This window comes from Mastigoproctus giganteus, chromosome 13, assembly GCF_048544385.1.
Source record: "Mastigoproctus giganteus isolate SK-2022 chromosome 13, ASM4854438v1, whole genome shotgun sequence".
Lineage (NCBI taxonomy): Eukaryota > Metazoa > Arthropoda > Arachnida > Uropygi > Thelyphonidae > Mastigoproctus > Mastigoproctus giganteus.
Genome location: NC_143587.1, coordinates 124952505 through 124970817, shown reverse-complemented (window position 1 = coordinate 124970817; position 18313 = coordinate 124952505). Strand labels below are relative to the sequence as shown.

Genomic DNA, 18313 nt, shown 5'->3' with positions numbered 1-18313 from the left:
TCAGGTACACCCCTTCGTGATGACTGTCTTACAGGATGGGGCAGGTGTGTTCCAGCAGGATAACGTGCCCTGCCACTTGGTCGGCATTGTTTGAAAGTTGCCGAATTCAGCAGATATGAATGCCACAGAACATCTCTGAGATTACATGGATCAATAGATTTGGCATTTGTATATTGTGTCCTGACGACATTGTACAACGAATCTCCTGCAACATTCAGAGGCCTTATTGAATCCATGTCTCACCGTATAGCAGTGGTACCAGCAGCAAGAGGACAACATTGCTGCTAGGTAAAGGATCATAATGTTTTGACTGGACAGTGTATAATGGATGAAAAAGTGTGGGCAGGCCTCATAATAGGCTTTTATTTTCTATTTACTTTTGCAAACTATCATCAATTCCAGTTGAATTTGTCATCTCTTATGCACAATATCCAGTTTTAGGTTTTTATTATTTGCTATTTCAGGTTTCATTGCTTCTCACACTTTTGCTTGGTTTTTAAAAAAGTCTGTTGCCAGGTGCACTTTTCCATTCATTATATCATCACAGTTCAAAAAAATTGCATCATTCAGTTCTTTTTTCTTACAAAAATTTTAATTTACATTTTAGTAACTTCATGGCAGCCTCCACTATACGAAGTTTGAAGTAGAATTATTATGTATTTTATCCCCACCAGAGATGATATTAGTTGGTATTTATATTTGGGTTTATACATTTTCAGTTTCATTTATAGGTCAGTCACTGTTTGGGGATGCGTTGGCTTGCTGGTTGTTGTAGTATAGTGACTACATCCACCCAGTGCAGCCCCTTGGGATTATCAAAGCACTATTTTATTTCTCTGCCTACTGTTCTACCTTGCACCTTTCCCCCCAAGAAGATGGGGCATCAGCAATCAGATTTCTCATTCTATTTCTTTCCTCCAAGTTTCTCATTTTATTTCTACTAAATGAGCACTTTATTAGGTGTATTTTACTTTATTTTAATAAATTTACCATTGCAGTTTTTTAAAAACATTAATATGGTAAAAGTGACACTGTCTCAACACGACATGACTGAGACCACGTATACAAGGTGTGATAATAAAGTTCTGGAATGGTGCTGTTGCAGTCAAGTTTGATGAATTTGAAAATAAATGGTAGTGGTTTACGTTGTAGTTTAAACTTCTTCTAATAGATAGTGGTACAGAGATTGTCCAGTAGGCTGACAGGTTGCAAGTAAAAACCAGTTTCATTACTAGTGTTAACATTCCATGTCATGATTTTGCAATGGAGCAATGAAAGAATATCAAATTTTGCTTTAAACTGGAAAAATCTGCAACAGAAATGTATGAAATGTTAAAAACTGTTTACACTGTTGAAATTTTAAGTCATACTAGTGTGTTTGATTAATAGCATAAACAGTTCAAAGATAATTATCATCATCATTAGCCCTATGGTGCAAGGAAGCCTGAGGCTTTTGCTGCACTAGCCAAAAAAAATTTGAGTTACCCGGAGAGAGAGAGAAGTAGAAGGGAATCACCAAGGAAGAGAAGAATGATGATATCCAACTCAGGACTCTGGGTGTGCCAAGACCATACTCACCAAATGTGAGCCCCTGGGGTTACTGTGGCAAGAGATCATCATTTGACCTTCAGAATGATTGCTGATGAGTTGGATATGAATAAGATCTGTGCAAAGTTTGTGCTACACAGTCTCACGGATGAGAGGAAGAAATGAAGAGTTGTCACAAAGGCTTCATCCAGGCTTGTCAAAAACAATCCATATTTACTCAGCTGTATTGTCACTAGAGATGTGTTGGGTGTTTCAGTACAACCCAGAAACAAAGTGTCTGAGCATGCAGTGGACTTCAAAATCATCACCAAGGCCCAAAAAGTTTCCTTTATAGAAAAATGTCCAGGATCGAGTCTATGCTGATCATGTTTTTCAACAAACAGCATCCGAGTCACATTTGTACCTGAAGGAATTTTTTACTCGAAATAGAAATAGTCAATGCTGCATTCTATATACAGGATGCATCAAAGAATATTTAAAGCACAGTTCCTGTGGAGGACACAATTTCGAGACAAAGGTAGCTGGAACTTTTGCACGACAAGTTCCAGCTGCCTTTCAACCATTCCACAAGTTCCAGTGTGGAATGGTCCCTGCCCATTCCACACTTGTTGTGAAGACATTTCTGATGAAACATAGCATTGCACAGATCAACCACCCACCCTACTTTCCCAATCTATCACCAGTTAGATTGGAAAAGTGGGTGGATGGCTGATCTGTACTTCTCCCTCTTTTTCCCAAGGTGACAACTACCCTCAAAGGAAAGAGATTTCAGGATGCTGAGGATATAACAAAAAACATAACTGCCTAATTTAACATCATCTCTTTGGACCCCTTCACCGACTTTTTAGAAACTTTTAGAATTGTGTAACAAGTGAATTGAATCTGGTGGTGATTACTTTGAATAAAAATAAAACCATTTTTAAGCTACTTCACTTTGTGTTTGTTTAATTGCACGAATCCAGGAACTTTATTGCCACATCTCGCATTTGTGAAATGAATGAGGAAGTGTTGGGGGGGGGGGAGGTTAGATCTTTTCGCAGATTAGTCTGTTCTATTAAAGACATATTCAGTAGATGGAGTAAAAACAAGGGGGGGGGGGGTACGCGATGTATGAAGTAATGAAATTTTTGGACATGGCATACAAACAGGAAGAATATAGCCAACTCCTTGACATAATGTGGCCTCAACAATGTCCCCCACATGTTTGTTTGTTTGTTATTTGGTTTTTAGGAGCATTAGCAACTAAGGCCATATTGCTCTGGGATATGCGGTGGTCATTCCCTGACCTTTCCGCATTCTCCGTATTTGGTGGTGACGGGCTCGAACCCCTGTCTAATCACGAAGCGTGATGCCACGCACTGCTGCTCCTTCCCACCTACCACACACTCTCTCTAGAGTAAATACTTGGTTACTTTTCACACTTCTTTTTCTCACAGCAAATTTTAACTAAATTTAACTACTTTTATCAGTCAATAAATTTACATCGAGACACACATACAGACATAGGCAGTTACATTTTTTTAAAAAAATGTAACTGCTTATGTCTGTATTACATTAAAAAAAACAAAAATGTAACTTACTATGGCTGTTAATATATGTCTCAATGTAAAACTTACAGCAAGGCTGTGGACAAGTTTGGTAACATACAGTGTATTATACAATCCAATGTTAAGACTATGTTATTGGCATAAAACTTTTTACTTTTCCATGTGGATAAAACATCTTACCAACATAACTGTCAAAATTTTCTGATGTAAGGGACACTGTTCCACTTTTTACAAGCTGACAACACAAACCTAACTGGAATAAAAAAAAAAAAACTTGCATAATTTTATTTTGCAGTGCAAAATATTATTTAAAAAAAAAAAAGGAAAACAATCAATGAGCTGTACATATAACAAACCTTTATTAAAAATTTATATTCTCTCAGTGTTATTTAGCTTATTTTGATCAGTAAACTAAGTCAAAAACTAGCATAATTATCTGATGCTATTAAAAAACATTTAATTTGATTTCATGAAATACTTTTATCACTGTTTTTATAATACCAACAGTGATTTGTTATTTGGTTTTTAGGAGCATTAGCAACTAAGGCCATATTGCTCTGGGATATGCGGTGGTCGTTCCGACCTTCCCACATCCTCCATATTTGGTGGTCACGGGCTCGAAACCTGGTCTAATAAAGAGGCGTGTGCTATGCACTGCTGCTCCTGCCCACCCGGCTACGGAGGCACCAGTGATTAAGTACAGCTTAAATTTAACTATTATGAAATTTTTCATTTTTTATATTAGAAATGCTGCATTTTTCATCACCTGACCATTCAATATCTAAGTTATTGCAACTTTCTTTAATATATAATTTTCTGTGCATTTATAACTATTTCTAAAACATGCCCCTATAAGTGCAGCTATAGTCAACTTGGACATAACATAACATAGGGTTGAATTTGAAAGTGTCTGCAATTCTGCCCAGACACGATAGGAGGGAGTATATGATAAGAGCCTTGTCGATCAATTCGGCCCTGGAAAGATAGTGCAAGGCTTAAGGGGTAGAATTTTTTTCAGCCTGGTCTGTACTTGTTAACAGGAGAGACTGCTTCTACAGGGATGGGATACACTTAAATAGAAAGGGTGCAAGAATATTTGCTGATGCTATCGAGGCAGTGTTAGGTGGGTCGGAAAACTGCTAGCTTGTGGGGGATACAAGGACTAAAAGTTTAACAGTAGCCGCAGGCACAACTTCTATTAGAATAAGTAGCGACCTGGAGCGAGAGGTGTTGGAGCTTTCAGGGACGGATGGCAGTCATCGTGAAATAGGTGGGTATATGGGATGTGTTAGGGTAACTAGGAATAGGTGCATGTATGCCAATGCTAGAAGTATAGTAAATAAATTTGATGAATTTGAAGTATTGGTCAAGACATCAAAGGCAGATATTGTTGAGATAGCAGAGACGTGGTGTCACCCAGATATAAGGAATGCAGAACTAGAATTTGGGGAGTACAATGTGAACAGAAAGGATAGACAGGATAGGAAGGGAGGAGGTGTTATGCTGTTAATTAAGAAAAACATAAAATCAAAAGAAGTGCACCCAGTTGATATAGATGAACAGTGCACTGTTGAGTCAGTTTGGTGTGACATAAGCACTGCGAAAGCAAAAATAAGAGTAGAAGTGTGTTATAGGCTTAATGACTCAAATGAGTACAATGAACAATTATACAGAGAAATAGAGTGGGCTAATAAATCAGAATGTCTTATAATGGGGGATTTTAACTTCCCAGATATTGACTGGAACTTGTGGGTTGGTCACACACACTAGTAAGACTTTTGTGGATTTATTGGATGATTGTTTTCTGCAGCAACATGTTCGAGAGGCAACCAGAGAGAGTAATACTCTTGATCTGGTTATCAGCAGTGATCATTCGTGTATTAAGAATTTGCAGATAAAGGAACCACTAGGTGGCAGTGATCACAGTGTACTGATGTTGGATTTACTTAAAGATTTAATTACCATCGGGGGTAAAGGAAAGAGTTTTTGCTTCCGTAAAGGTCAGTACAGTGGTCTCAGACAGTTTTTAAATTCTGTACAGTGGGATCAACTGACGATGTTACCAACAGTAAATTCTAAGTGGGAAGCATTCAAGGAATTAATCGTGGATGCTACTAAAAGTTTCATACCTATTAAGAAATATTGTTCAAGGTTTAGGCCTAAATGGTTATCAAACGAACTAATGAGACTCGTAACAGAGAAGAAAAATGCATGGGATGCATATAAATTATCAAGCGACTCAGAAGCCTATGGCAGATATAAGCTAGTCTGTAATCAGGTCACAAAGGAGATTAGGCAGGCAAAGGCAGATTACAAGAAATCCTTGGCAAAAGATGCTAAGAAAAACAGCAAGGATTTCTTTACTTATATAAACTCTAACAGGAAGGGGATGAATCTGATTGGTCCACTTGACATCGATGGTTCGACTGTTGATGATCCTGCTCAGATAGCAAACAAACTGAATGAGTATTTTGCATCTACATTCACACATGAGGAATTATTAAGGTTTGAAAATGGCAGAAGGTTATCAAATTGTAGCATGGTACTTAATGATTTTGTAATAACTGAGAGCAAAGTGGAGGAGAAATTGTTGAAGTTAAACATAAGAAAAGCAACTGGGGTGGTTTGGATCTATCCAGTTATATTAAAGGAGGTGGCAAAGCAACTAAGCAAACCCTTAGCCATAATTATGAGAGCATCCTTGGACTCAGGGGAGGTTCCCACGGACTGGAGATGTGCAAATGTATCCCCAATTCACAAAGGGTGACACGAGTAATTACAGACCAGTTAGTTTAACTTCTGTTCCGGATAATTAATTTAATGGAGTCACTGGTTAAAGATGCATTGCAGGATCATCTAAACAAGACTGCAGCAATAATTCAGACACAGCATGGGTTTGTTAAGGGAAAGTCTTGTCTGACAAATTTGATTGGTTATTATGATGTGGTCACAAAGGAACTGGATGCAAAAAATAATTTTGATACCATGTATTTAGATTTCAGGAAAGCTTTTGAAACTGTTGCGCATGGAAGACTATTGTATAAATTGGAGCAGAATGGTATTAAGGGTAAGGTGCTACAATGGATAAAAGGATGGTTAAGATGGAGAAGACAGAGGGTGGTAATCAATGGGTGCTGCTCTTCGTGGACTAATGTTATTAGTGGAGTCCCACAGGGTTCGGTGTTGGGTCCACTGTTGTTTTGTATATTTATCGATGATATTGATGAAGGTATATCAGGCTTAGTGTGGAAGTTTGCTGATGATACAAAGGTTGGCAGGGTTGTTAATGACAGTAATGGCAGTGTGCTACTGCAACAAGATTTAGATAATTTGGGCAAATGGGCTAAGAAGTGGCAACTGAAGTGTAACCTTGACAAATGCAAAGTACTGCATATGGGTAGAAGTAACCCGAGAGAAAAGTACCAACTGTGTGGTACTACAATTAAGGTGATAGAAAATGAAAAAGACTTTGGAGTAATTGTGCAGTCAGATATGAAGTTTTCTGAGCAATGAGGACTGGCTGCCAGGGCAGGTCATGGGGTTTTGTCAATGATATATAGGAATTTTGCTAGCAGAGAAAAGGAGGTGATTGTCCCTCTGTATAAGGCAATGGTCAGGCCACGCCTTGAGTACTGCGTACAGGTCTGGAGGCCTCATCTTAGGAAGGATGTAGATTTACTTGAGCGTGTACAGAGAAGGGCAACAAGATTGATGAGGGGAATGAAGGGATCCTCTTACCAAGAGACGCTTAAGTTCTGCAAATTGCAGTGGCTGGAGACAAGGCACCTGCACGGTGATCTGATTGGTGTGTATAATGCCTTGAATGGGTTGAGCAGCTGAATTCTGATGGGATCCTTCCACTTGTTCAGATTACGAACCTAAGGGGGCATAAATTCAAATTAAGAAAAGACAGATGTAGAATAGATGTGCAGAAATTTGCCTTAACCAGCGGGTGGTTAATTGCTGGAACAAACTTCCATCTGCCATTGTGGAAGTTGATAGATTGAATAAATTTAAGGAGGAACTGGACACGCATTTGGAGGGAATGGTGTGTTTTTTTTTTTTTGGCTGATGCTGCATAAGCTCATATACTTGCTTTCTTGCATCACATGCCACTACTACTACTATAACACATTTGCAAAAAAATTCCTTTTAAAATATTTTTTTACTAGACCTTACTGCTTTATGCACGTGTACAACTCCCATGCAAATACAGTTAATGAAAGAATAGTTTAGACATATAAATGTATTTTTAATTGCATAAAAATATGTATGCTATAATATTAAAACTATGTTAATTTCCTTTTGTTATTCTTTGTTACTTGTAAAACAAATTGGGTTAAATTGTGGGTTTATATTTTGACAAGCTCTGATTATCAGAACTGGAGCAATGATAAAGCCTACTATAAAATGAATTCAGTTCTATATGAAATAATTCACATTTATGGAGTCTGAAAACAACAATTACTTATGTTGTCCATCATAAATACAATGGAAAAGTTTGGTGAAACCCAAGCATTTGCTCTTGTTTGATCATGTTTGGCATAAGGTCTTCTAAATAAGCTTCCATAATGGTTTTACATCTGTTTTTTGGAGTTGGATATCCAGCTATCCCTCTGACTGCCCACTCCAGGTGATGGCAGATGTCTTCTAACTTTTCCATTAAATGCTGGTGTTTCCCAAGGTTCAGTTCTTTTTTTCACTCTTTTACCTCTTGTATATTAAAGACCTTCTTCCATTGACTGGAAATCCAATCCATAGTTTTGCTGACAGTGCATTGCATTCCAACTCCTGTTTGAGACACCTTGCACTGCACAAACAGCTTCAACTTCTCAAATATCCACTACCAATTCCTTAAATGTTGATATCCAGGTAATTCTCCACAGGGGCAAAGATAACTTAGTTAATTTCAGTCCTTCTGAAACTCAGTCTTGTCTTTATATCTCGCAAAAAGGATTCTTCTGCTCCTATGCTTATCTTTGATGACTATGCTTTCTATGCAAATCATATATCTCTATTGGGATTTACTCTGACTTCTGATCTCTCTCTGCCTAAGCACATTACAAATATTGCTTCATGTGCATCTAAAAAACAGGGTTCTCTTTTTCTCTCAGTGTTACTTTTTTTCCAAACAGCTGTTCACTCTGTACAAATCAGCTCTACCATGGAATATTGTTCCAACATGTGGGGCAGTGCCCCAAAACCTCTCTCAGGCTTCTAGATTCCATTCAAAAGAGAGCAGTTAGGTTAATTAATGGCTCAGCTCTAACAGAGTCTCTCCACTCTGTCTCATAGACATTGTGTTTCTGCTGCATGCCTTTTATCTGCAGATATTTCCACTGGCACTTTTCTCCTGAACTGCACTTCTATAATTCTCACTCCCTTTCTCTCAAACCAGTCCAAACATGTGCCGCAACTAGTCAGCATCCTTTTACTGTTCAACTTCAAACTCATAGAACCAACTTTTCTTCTTCCTCATTTATTCCTTCAATTTCTGTTTTCTGAAACGACCTCCCTTCATATGTATTTCCTAAAAATTACAGTCTATAGAAATTCATGTCTACTGTCAGCAAGTATCTTCTTTCATCTTCTCAACCTTCAACCCATGCACAATACAAAGTACTACAGGTTTTAATACCTCTCATGCATGGGGTTTCATAAAAAAAAACCCTCACATTTTTACATAAGCAATAAAATTCTCAGAAATCAAATAAACAAAGACTGACAAGGCAGAACAATACAGAATAACATATATGCAAACATTCCCACTTCATGAAAATACCTCAAAGAAATAAGATATTCCACATTCAACACCTAATTCAAAAAGGTAACATTTGTTTTTATTAACAATAAAGTGCTACAACATATAAAAACTGTACTAATGTTTAATCTCATCAATGTTTCAAAATAACAGTTGGAAGGAGTGAATATACAGTAAACCCCCACTATTCGCGGTCACTGATTTAATATAAAATGAAACCTAAAAAATGTGAATTTTAAAGCGCCGTGAACATTTTCCGCCACAAAAAAACATGGGCGTGGCTAAAATTATCTTTCCCGGTCAAAACAGCGCTCAGTGGGTGGGGAGAGAGGGGTGAAAAAATCCCGGCATGGATGTTTCTCGCTAATCCTTGTTCAGCGTGTGTTATACGATTGTCATGGAAGGTTTCGTCGTTTGCTTTTAATTTATATGCTTATAAATTGAATAAATTTATAAATTGATATGCTTACAAAAGTGATAAATCTACCGTTTTGCAGTGTAAAACAGACTTTTTCGCGTGTGTTAACGGAAGAAACTGACTTTATTGTGGACAAGTTCTTTCTAATCCGTACAAAAATATGGCTACGAATAACAAGGGAAATGTGAAAAGATCAAAGAAGGTGATGACATTAGCGAATAAAATTGAGTTATTAGACAAAATTTCTAATGGTGAAAGTGTCTCCTCAGTGGCAAAACATTATAAAATCAATGAGTCAACGGTACGATCAATCAAAAAATCGGAAGAATAAATCCGCCGTAGTGTCCGTGAAAACGTGCTAATTGCTTCAAAAATTTGCTCTGTAACTCGTGATGTTAAATTAGAAAAAACAGTAAAAGCTTTAAGTCTGTGGATAGAAGACCGAACTCAAAATAAAATTCCGTTAAGTTCACTCATCATTCGTGAAAAGGCAAGACTCCTTTATCAACACTTTAGCAAAACTGGTGATAGCACTGGCGGGATAAGTTTTTTTTGCTAGCAAAGGCACTGGTTTGAAAGATTTGTTTGAAATTTCTAATAAATATTACATTTAATATTAAATTGATTCTTGTTTTCATTTCGATGCCATATGCTTGCATTTCATTATGTACTGTCTATGTACATAGTCATATTATGAAGGTACATATAATACATACATAGACAAAATTTTAGACTAGTTTTTCTTATATATTTCATACTTTGAAACGGAACCCCTTTATTACTATGGGAGCCATAACTCAGTATTCGCGGCATTTCTCAGGAACGTAACCCCCGCGAATAGCGAGGGTTTACTGTACTTCTTGGTCTGTCTTAGTTGTAGTGCTTTAGGTTATATATATTTTTTTCAAGGGGTTTGGGGTCCCAAAATGGGCCACCATTTTTTTTCTTTTCTTATTTTTATCCTCCACAAAGACTCATCAAGATCATTTTATGGATATTATGAAATATATTTGGTTTTATAAAAGATGACAAAAAAAAAAAAGGAGAAAGACTTCAAGGTGACAAATTTGCCCCTGTATGTGAAATTTGGAATACATTTATAATAACTGCAATGCATTTCAATCCTGGCAAAAAAATTGGTATTAGTACTGGAAAATGATGCAAGAAAGCAAGCTTATACAGAATCAGCAAAAAAAAAAAAAAAAAAAACCCCTTCTCAAATACTGTCCATCCCCTCCAATAGTTTGTCTAGTTCTTCCTTGAATTCATTCAAACCAAGTACTTCCACAATAGATGAAAGCTTGTTCCAACAATCAACCACCTGCAGGCTGAAGGCAAACTTCTGCAAATTCTGACATCACATCTGCCACCTCTTCATCAATGTCATTTATGAAAATTAGAAACAACAGTGGTCCAAGAACTGATCCTTGAGGGACCCCACTCCTGACATTACACCGATCTGAAGAATATCCATTAATCAACCCTCTGCCATGCAGCCACCCATCTCAGAATCTTACCAGTAATCCCAACCTGTTTAAGCTTATACAGCAACCTCTCATGAGGGACCAAATCAAATCATGCTTAACTAACTTAGGCTATTTTAAAACTGGTACTCATGAGCTGGATTTAAGGAATAATTTTGACATAGTTTATTTGGATTTTAGTAAAGCGTTTGACTCAGTCCCTCTTGAGAAGTTACAGTATAAGCTTGACCAAGATGGGATTAGTGGTAAGATTCTAAGATGGATTGTTGAGTGGCTGCAGGGTTGAAGGCAGAGGGTTGTGATTAATGGATATTCTTCAGGTTGGTGTAATGTCAGGAGTGGAGTCGCTCAAGGATCAAGGTCTCTTGGTGCTCTTGGAGCCCTGTTGTTTCTCATTTTCATAAATAACGTCGACGAAAGGATAGAAGGTGTGATATCAAAATTTGCAGATGATGTAAAGATTAGCAGTCTCTAATGACTAATTCCAAGCAACACTCCTTCAGAATGACTTCAACAGATTTCAGAGTTGTTGTTGTGTTTGTTATTTGGTTTTTAGGAGCATTAGCAACGAAGGCCATATTGCTCCTGGATATGCGGTGGTCATTCCCTGACCTTTCCGCATCCTCCGTATTTGGTGGTGACGGGCTCAAACCCCGGTCTAATCAAGAAGCGTGTGCTACGCACTGCTGCTCCTTCCCACCTCGCTACGGAGGCACCTCGATTTCAGAGATAGTCAGAGAAGTGGCAGCTATGTTTTAATGCTGCTAAATGCAAGGTCTTACAGTTCACGATTAGCAACCCACTAATAAATTATATACTTGGTGGTGGGTTTGAATTAAAAACAGTAGAGGAGGAAAGGAATCTGGGAATTTCGATACAGGCAGATATGAAGTTTTCTTCCTTTTTATGTAAACTTCAAACATGACAGTTATTAGAACCTATAGTACTTAGTACCGTGCTTGAGTCAGAGGTTAAGAAGACGAAAGAAGATATTTATTGACAAGGTTGTTTCAGAAAACGGCAGTTTAATGAATAAACGAGGAAGATGAAAAGTTGGTTCTGTGAGTTTGAAGTTGGACAGTAAATGGATGTTGACTGGTGGCAACACGTGTTTAGACTGTTTTGAAAGAGAGAGAGAGAGAGCAGGAATTATAGAAGCAAATTCAGAAGAACAGTGCCCATGGAAATACCTGTAGAAGAGGCATGCAGCAGAAACAGTATGTCTATGAGACAGTGAGTGGAGAGACTCTGTTAGAGATGAATCATTAATTAATCTAACTGCCCTCTTCTGAACGGAATCAAGAAGCCTGAGAGAGGTTTTGGGGGCACCGCCCCAGATGTGAGAACAATATTCCATGGCAGGGTGGATTTGCGATTTGTAAAGAGTGAATAGCTGTTTGGAAGAAAAGTAATGCCGACAGCGAAAGAGAAAACAAAGTTTGCTAGATGCAGAGGAAGCAATATTTGTAATGTGCTTGTGCCCAGAGAGATTAGAAGTCAGGTAATCCCCAAAAGAGATATATCATTTTGCCTAGAAATCGGAGTGTCACCAAAGATAGCACAGGAGCAGAGCTTTTTGCGAGATATAAGACAAGACTGAGTTTTGGAAGGATTGAAATCAACTAAGTTGTCTTTGCCCCACTGGAGAATTACCTGGAGAGCAGCATTACCTTGACCCCTGCTTACGTTGGTTCACACCTGAGTAGTCACCCACCGTGTGCTTGTGCATGGAGGTTATACCCAGGATTACTAAAAGTCCCGCCACCGTGAAGGTGCAAACAGAGGATTTGGCTGTCACAAACCGTCCGGACTTTGCCGAAATTGGGTCCACTTGACTTGAGTGTCACCTGATTATCAGTTCCATCAGCATTTTAGATTCCCAGGTTGCAAGTACAGCTGTCTGGCATATATCTGACAGAATGTCTGTGACAACCTCAAGGACCAGTTTTCTGAACAGTTTAAACAGGCAGCCCAGAAAGCCTATTTTGTCCGCTCAGCGATTTATTGGATGCTAACCTGTAGAGAAAGGGAGATCATAATCCCACTGTATAAGGCAAATGTAAGACAATATTTGGAATATTGTGTTTGAGTATGGAGACCTCATTTGAAAAAAAAAAATATCCATATATATCGAGCTTCTTGAAGGGATCCAAAGGCGAGAAAATAGAATGGTGTATGAGGAAACACTCCGATTATGTGGGCTAGAGTTCAGCAACCAGGCACCTCAGAGGTGACCTGATTGAGGTTTAAAAGGCTCTGAGAGGGCTTAGTAAAATGAATGAAGGTGGAATTATCATGGTTATAAAGAATTCCAGAAAGGGGTTATAAATTCAAATTACAGGGCTTGAGGGTTAGATAGATTCTAGAAAGTTTTCTTTTAGCCAGCAAATCGCTGACTGCTAGAACAAGTTGTTCTCGCAGATAGTTGAGACTAACAGTTTGAATAAATTCAATGGTTAACTGGATACTTACCTGTGTGAGGAGGGAAGCATATCATTTGTGTTTTCTTATCTACTTGGTTGGGTTTTTTTTGTCAGTGCAGAAAAAGCCTGTGGCTATCTTGCTCTATATAGTGAATACTATTACTATTTACTATTTTCATTATAATTACAAATAGCCAAACCTACTGGCTGTTTGTAGCTATACCTCGTTTCCCCCCTTTTCTGTGTTAATGGTATATAGTGCATTGTGTTTATTATAATTTTGTTCACGTTAATCTCATCAAATAATTTGTTTTGGAATTTCATAAAAAAATACTCTTTATGTGTATCTGAATCATACAGATGACCAATTTTGAATTTTTCTGAATATCATTAAACAGATTTGGTAATAACCAGCAACTGACTTCTTCACTTTCAGATAGAGCTCAGCGTTTTATAGTACTAAATATCAATATGCATTGCAAAATTTGCTATCTAAATTATGTTTCTACATAATTTATAAATAAATAAATTTTGTAGAAATTTATTCTACATAAATAAAACAAATAAATGCATATTGAAGTTATAGTGCCAATAGCAGATAACTTCCTAAGTTTATCTGCAGATTCACATGGGTTTTTTAAAAGGTTGTAAAAATGTATATAAACTGTTTTGCTGTTGAAAGGTTATACAGGTCTGGTCAGAATAATAGCATTAACTGTAATTCTAGTTTTTCCATTAAAAATGTCAAAATGAAATTCATGTTTTCAATTAGATTTAAAAATTACATTATGTTTTGAAAATGGGGGTTTTCAGATTACAGCATTATTCAGGTTAGCAAAAATGGTAGCATTGATATTGCTCTAATTGGCTAAATTTAAATAAATAAAATGATTCACATTAATTAGTGCAAGGGAGCAGTATGGTTGCCTGCATAAAAGGGCAGCAAGTTCAAACTTTCGTTCTTTTATTACTGTGAACTAGGGTGTGAGGTGCTGAATAAATGGAGTAAATGTAAATATATTTTAGTTTAATTTAATATGCATATATGTAGGACTGTTTCTTACTCCAGTTTACTGTATTTCAGATATAAATTAAATAGCTTATATAATAACTGCAAAATTAAACACCAAATTTAATTAATGTTTAATTTTTGTATTGATTAGCACAATGGGCAGTATGGTCATCTGCATTAAAGGACGGCAAGTTCAAATTTTCAGTCTTTTATTACTGTGAACTGCAGGCATGAAGTGCTGAATAAATGGAGTAAACATAAACGTAAGTGTCTTAATTTAGCATAATATGCATACACATAGGTTTGTTTGTTATTTGGTTTTCAGGAGCATTAGCAACTAAGGCCATATTGCTCCAGGATATGCGGTGGTCATTCCCTGACCTCTCCGCATACTCCGTATTTGGTGGTGACAGGCTCGAACCCCGGTCTAATCAAGAAGCGTGTGCTACGCACTGCTGCTCCTTCCCACCTGGCTACGGAGGCGCCATACACATAGGACTGTTTCCTTGCTCCAGTTTATTGTAGTAAAGATATAAATTATGCGGATTATAAAAATTTGGCAATATAGTAACTGCAAAATTAAACATTAAATTCATAATAATTAATAGTAATAATTCTAATTATAACTGAATAAAACTGCATAAGGAGAACAGAAACATATGCATTACTTATTTTCATTCATTTCTTTTGAATATTGATCCATTCAAAACCCATGATGAGTGTGGATTAATGTTCATGTGAATGAATGAGTAAAAGTTTTTTTATTCTCTTATTATTTGGTTATTTTATTATCTTATCTAATAAATTATTCATAGGCAAAGCACAACATCTAATTAGGCTGCTAGCAGATATAAGTTAGAACACGAAAGCAGGCCTTAATTTACATTGGTTTGGCTCAAATCTGGTGAGTATGGGCTTGGCACACCTAGGGTCCTGAGTTGGATATCATCATTCTTCTCTTCCTTGGTGATTCCCTTTTATATCTCTATCTATCTATCTATCTATCTATCTATCTATCTATCTATCTATCTATCTATCTATCTCTCTCTCTCTCTCTCTCTCTCTCTCTCTTTCTCGGGGTAGTTCAGACATTTTTGTTTTGGCTGGTGCAACATAAGCTTTGGCTTCCTTGCACCATATGGCTAATAATAATAATAATAATAAAAATATAATAAAATACATGAACTAAGCAGTAATACCATATATACATATATGTGTGTATATATGAAAATCACTATAAAAAATATCACAGCTGTATTTATTTCAAAGTAAATAATTCTGTTTATACTGGGGAATAACCATATAAGGTCAAGAAAGTTCCCAAGATAGAGATATAAAACATGACCATATCCAGTAGTTGTGCAGGCTTACACTACAGTCATTCAAAGCACGTGTATTCTGTTCCCTCTACAACCCACTGTGTATATGGATATGATTTCCACTCAGTGGAAGGAGGTCATTAATATACACAAGGAAAAGAGTGGGAGAAAGAACCGAACCTTGGGGGAAACCCAGATTAGTGAAGTTAGAAGACAGAGATCCATCTACCATTACCCAACAAGGTGAGTGGTCAGAGAAAAAGCTGGATACCCAATTACAAAAAACAGTTAAATCATAGCTTACTTAGAACAGTGGTTCTCAACGGGGGCCATGCAGTATTTCTGAAGGGCCACAGATAAAAGTCATAAAATTGGGGCCATGGAAACTGTTAAGTGGGCCACGAAAAATTCACTTATAAAATTAAATTAATAAGATTTGCAAGGATCTCATTAAACTAAGGGACAATAATATTATTGTAATATTTTTTGTTGGGAGCATAATTGTATATTGTGAATAAACAATATTATATGAGCAAAAATTCTATTATAAATAAAGATTGTAGTTAATAAACCCCTTTTTATTATTAATATTCCGTATATTATAAACAAATAATAGATGTTATAAATAAAAACTGCAGTTGATAAAGTACATATTTATTATAAATATTACATTTATTATGATTAAACATATGAGGGATGGGGCCACGGAGGTGAATGAAATTCACAAGTGGACGATGAGCAAAAAAAGGTTCAGTACCACTGACTTAGAAGACCTTTATGCCAAATATGATCAAATGCCTTTGAAATGTCAAGGGCAACTGCTTGAGTTTCACCAACCTTTTCCATTGTATTTGTCCACAGATGGGTAACATAAGCCGGTATATAATCTGTGGATTGACACTGATGGAATCAGTATTGGTGATCATTAATCAGATAGAAGGCTTCTAGATAGTTTAATTAATTTCTCCATTACTTTAGAAAGAATAGAGGTAAGTACAATGGGGTCAATAATTGGATGGGAGGGATCTGTCACCCTTTTTAGGAACTGGCTGGTTATCAGCAAATTTCCAAGCAGTAGGGAAAACACCTGTGGAATAAATAAGAAAGGTTTTGAGAACAAGTGGAGAAATACCATCAAGGACCTGAAGCTTTCTTAGCACAAGATTGTTCAAAATCCTCCCGATATCCTTTTGATGGAAGACCACAGGAGGCACCGAGTTATAATGTTCAACTACTGTTTGGACAAGAAGCAAGTTTTCTACTCAGCATGTTCAAAATCTAGTTTGAAGTGATTATAAACTGCTTTACAATAGTTCATGCTTTGGTGTACGAAGAAAATGAACCTGGAGATTTGGATACAAGCCAATTGCGATATGCAACATTCTTATCTTGAACAGCCTCAACACATTTATCAGAAAACCAGTTTAGATAAAGGAAGATTTTAAGGTGGAGGGTGGAATAAAGGTTTTCGTCCCTATAAGAATAATTTCACTGACACAATCCGAGCAAACATTGACATCAGGAGATTTGGAACAGTAATCCGACAAGGGAAGTGAAGAAACAAAATTTTGCAGATCATCCCATTTTGCATTCTTGTAATGCAAACCAACATGAGGTTGAGAACTGCACAAGAGAGAGAGAGAGAGAGAGAGAGAGAGAGAGAGAGAGAGAGAGAGAGAGAGAGAGAGAGAGAGAGAGAGAGAGAGAGAGAGAGAGAGAGAGAAGCTCCACTTGAAGAAACCATCATCAAGTTTTGCTCTAAGATGCCTAGAGGGCCCCTCGATGGAAGGGCTGTTATACCCAGGATTGCTAACAGTCCCACCATCATGACAGGTGCAAACAGAAGGTTTGGCTGTAACAGACTGACCAGACTTTGTTGAAATTAGGTCCACTTGACTTGAGTATCACCTGAATTTTAGGTGATACTCAAGTCAAGTCAACAGCATTTTAGACTCCCAGGTAGCAAGCCCAGCTTGACATACCTGAGAGAATGTCTGTGACAGCCTCAAGGACCTACTCTGATTAGAACTTTAACAAATCTCAGCTAATATGATAGTTAATTCAGTCTATGATCTAGAATGCTACTAAAAAACTAATAAAAAAAATAAGATCCAGCATTCTGTTAATCCTTAAGACTATGTTTATATCCCTGGTTTCAGCAGAAAAAAAAAAGTCATTAAATTAACAAATATTAAATTAGCATGCCAGACTCGGCATATAGGTGGAGTACCACCAAAGTATCAATGCCTTGAAATAAGGTTAGTGATATGATACAAAAGGAACTATGCTTACAACAGTTTAAGACACTAAGCGACTGAGGTATATAATCCTCTGAGAGAGGATAGCAAAAGGAATAATGGTGAACTTTTCAACAACTGAATAGCCTTGTACAATGGTCACCATGATTGCCAGACCTCACACCCTCAGATTACTTTGTGTAAAGGATACACTAAATTCATGGGTTATTCTATGTATATTACTCTCTAAGAAAACATATTTTGGAAGCTATTAAACCCATTAAGAATAGTCCTGAAATGATAAGGCATGTCAGTGAATTGTGAATTTGTTATGCTGAATGCTGCAATCAACCAAAGGCAGTCACTGTAGAATAGATGTGCGGAAATTTGCCTTTAGCCAGTGGGTGGTTAATTGCTGGAACAAACTTCCATCTGTTGTTGTGGAAGTTGATAGGATAAATAAATTTAAGAAGGAACTGGACAAACATTTAGAGGGAATTGTTTTGTGTATATATATATATATATATATTTTTTTTTTTTTTTGGCTGATGCTGCATAAGCTAA

General features: G+C 37.0%; 1 protein-coding gene across 1 annotated transcript in view; it reads right to left on the bottom strand.

The window, feature by feature from the left end:
* Positions 1–18313, bottom strand: part of ERp44 (Endoplasmic reticulum protein 44) — a 229172-nt gene that overhangs the window by 199560 nt on the left and 11299 nt on the right. The window contains exon 2 of the mRNA XM_090387925.1: positions 3276–3348. Coding sequence (XP_090244051.1) covers positions 3276–3348 — 73 coding nt within the window. The remainder of the gene's footprint in view (positions 1–3275; positions 3349–18313) is intronic.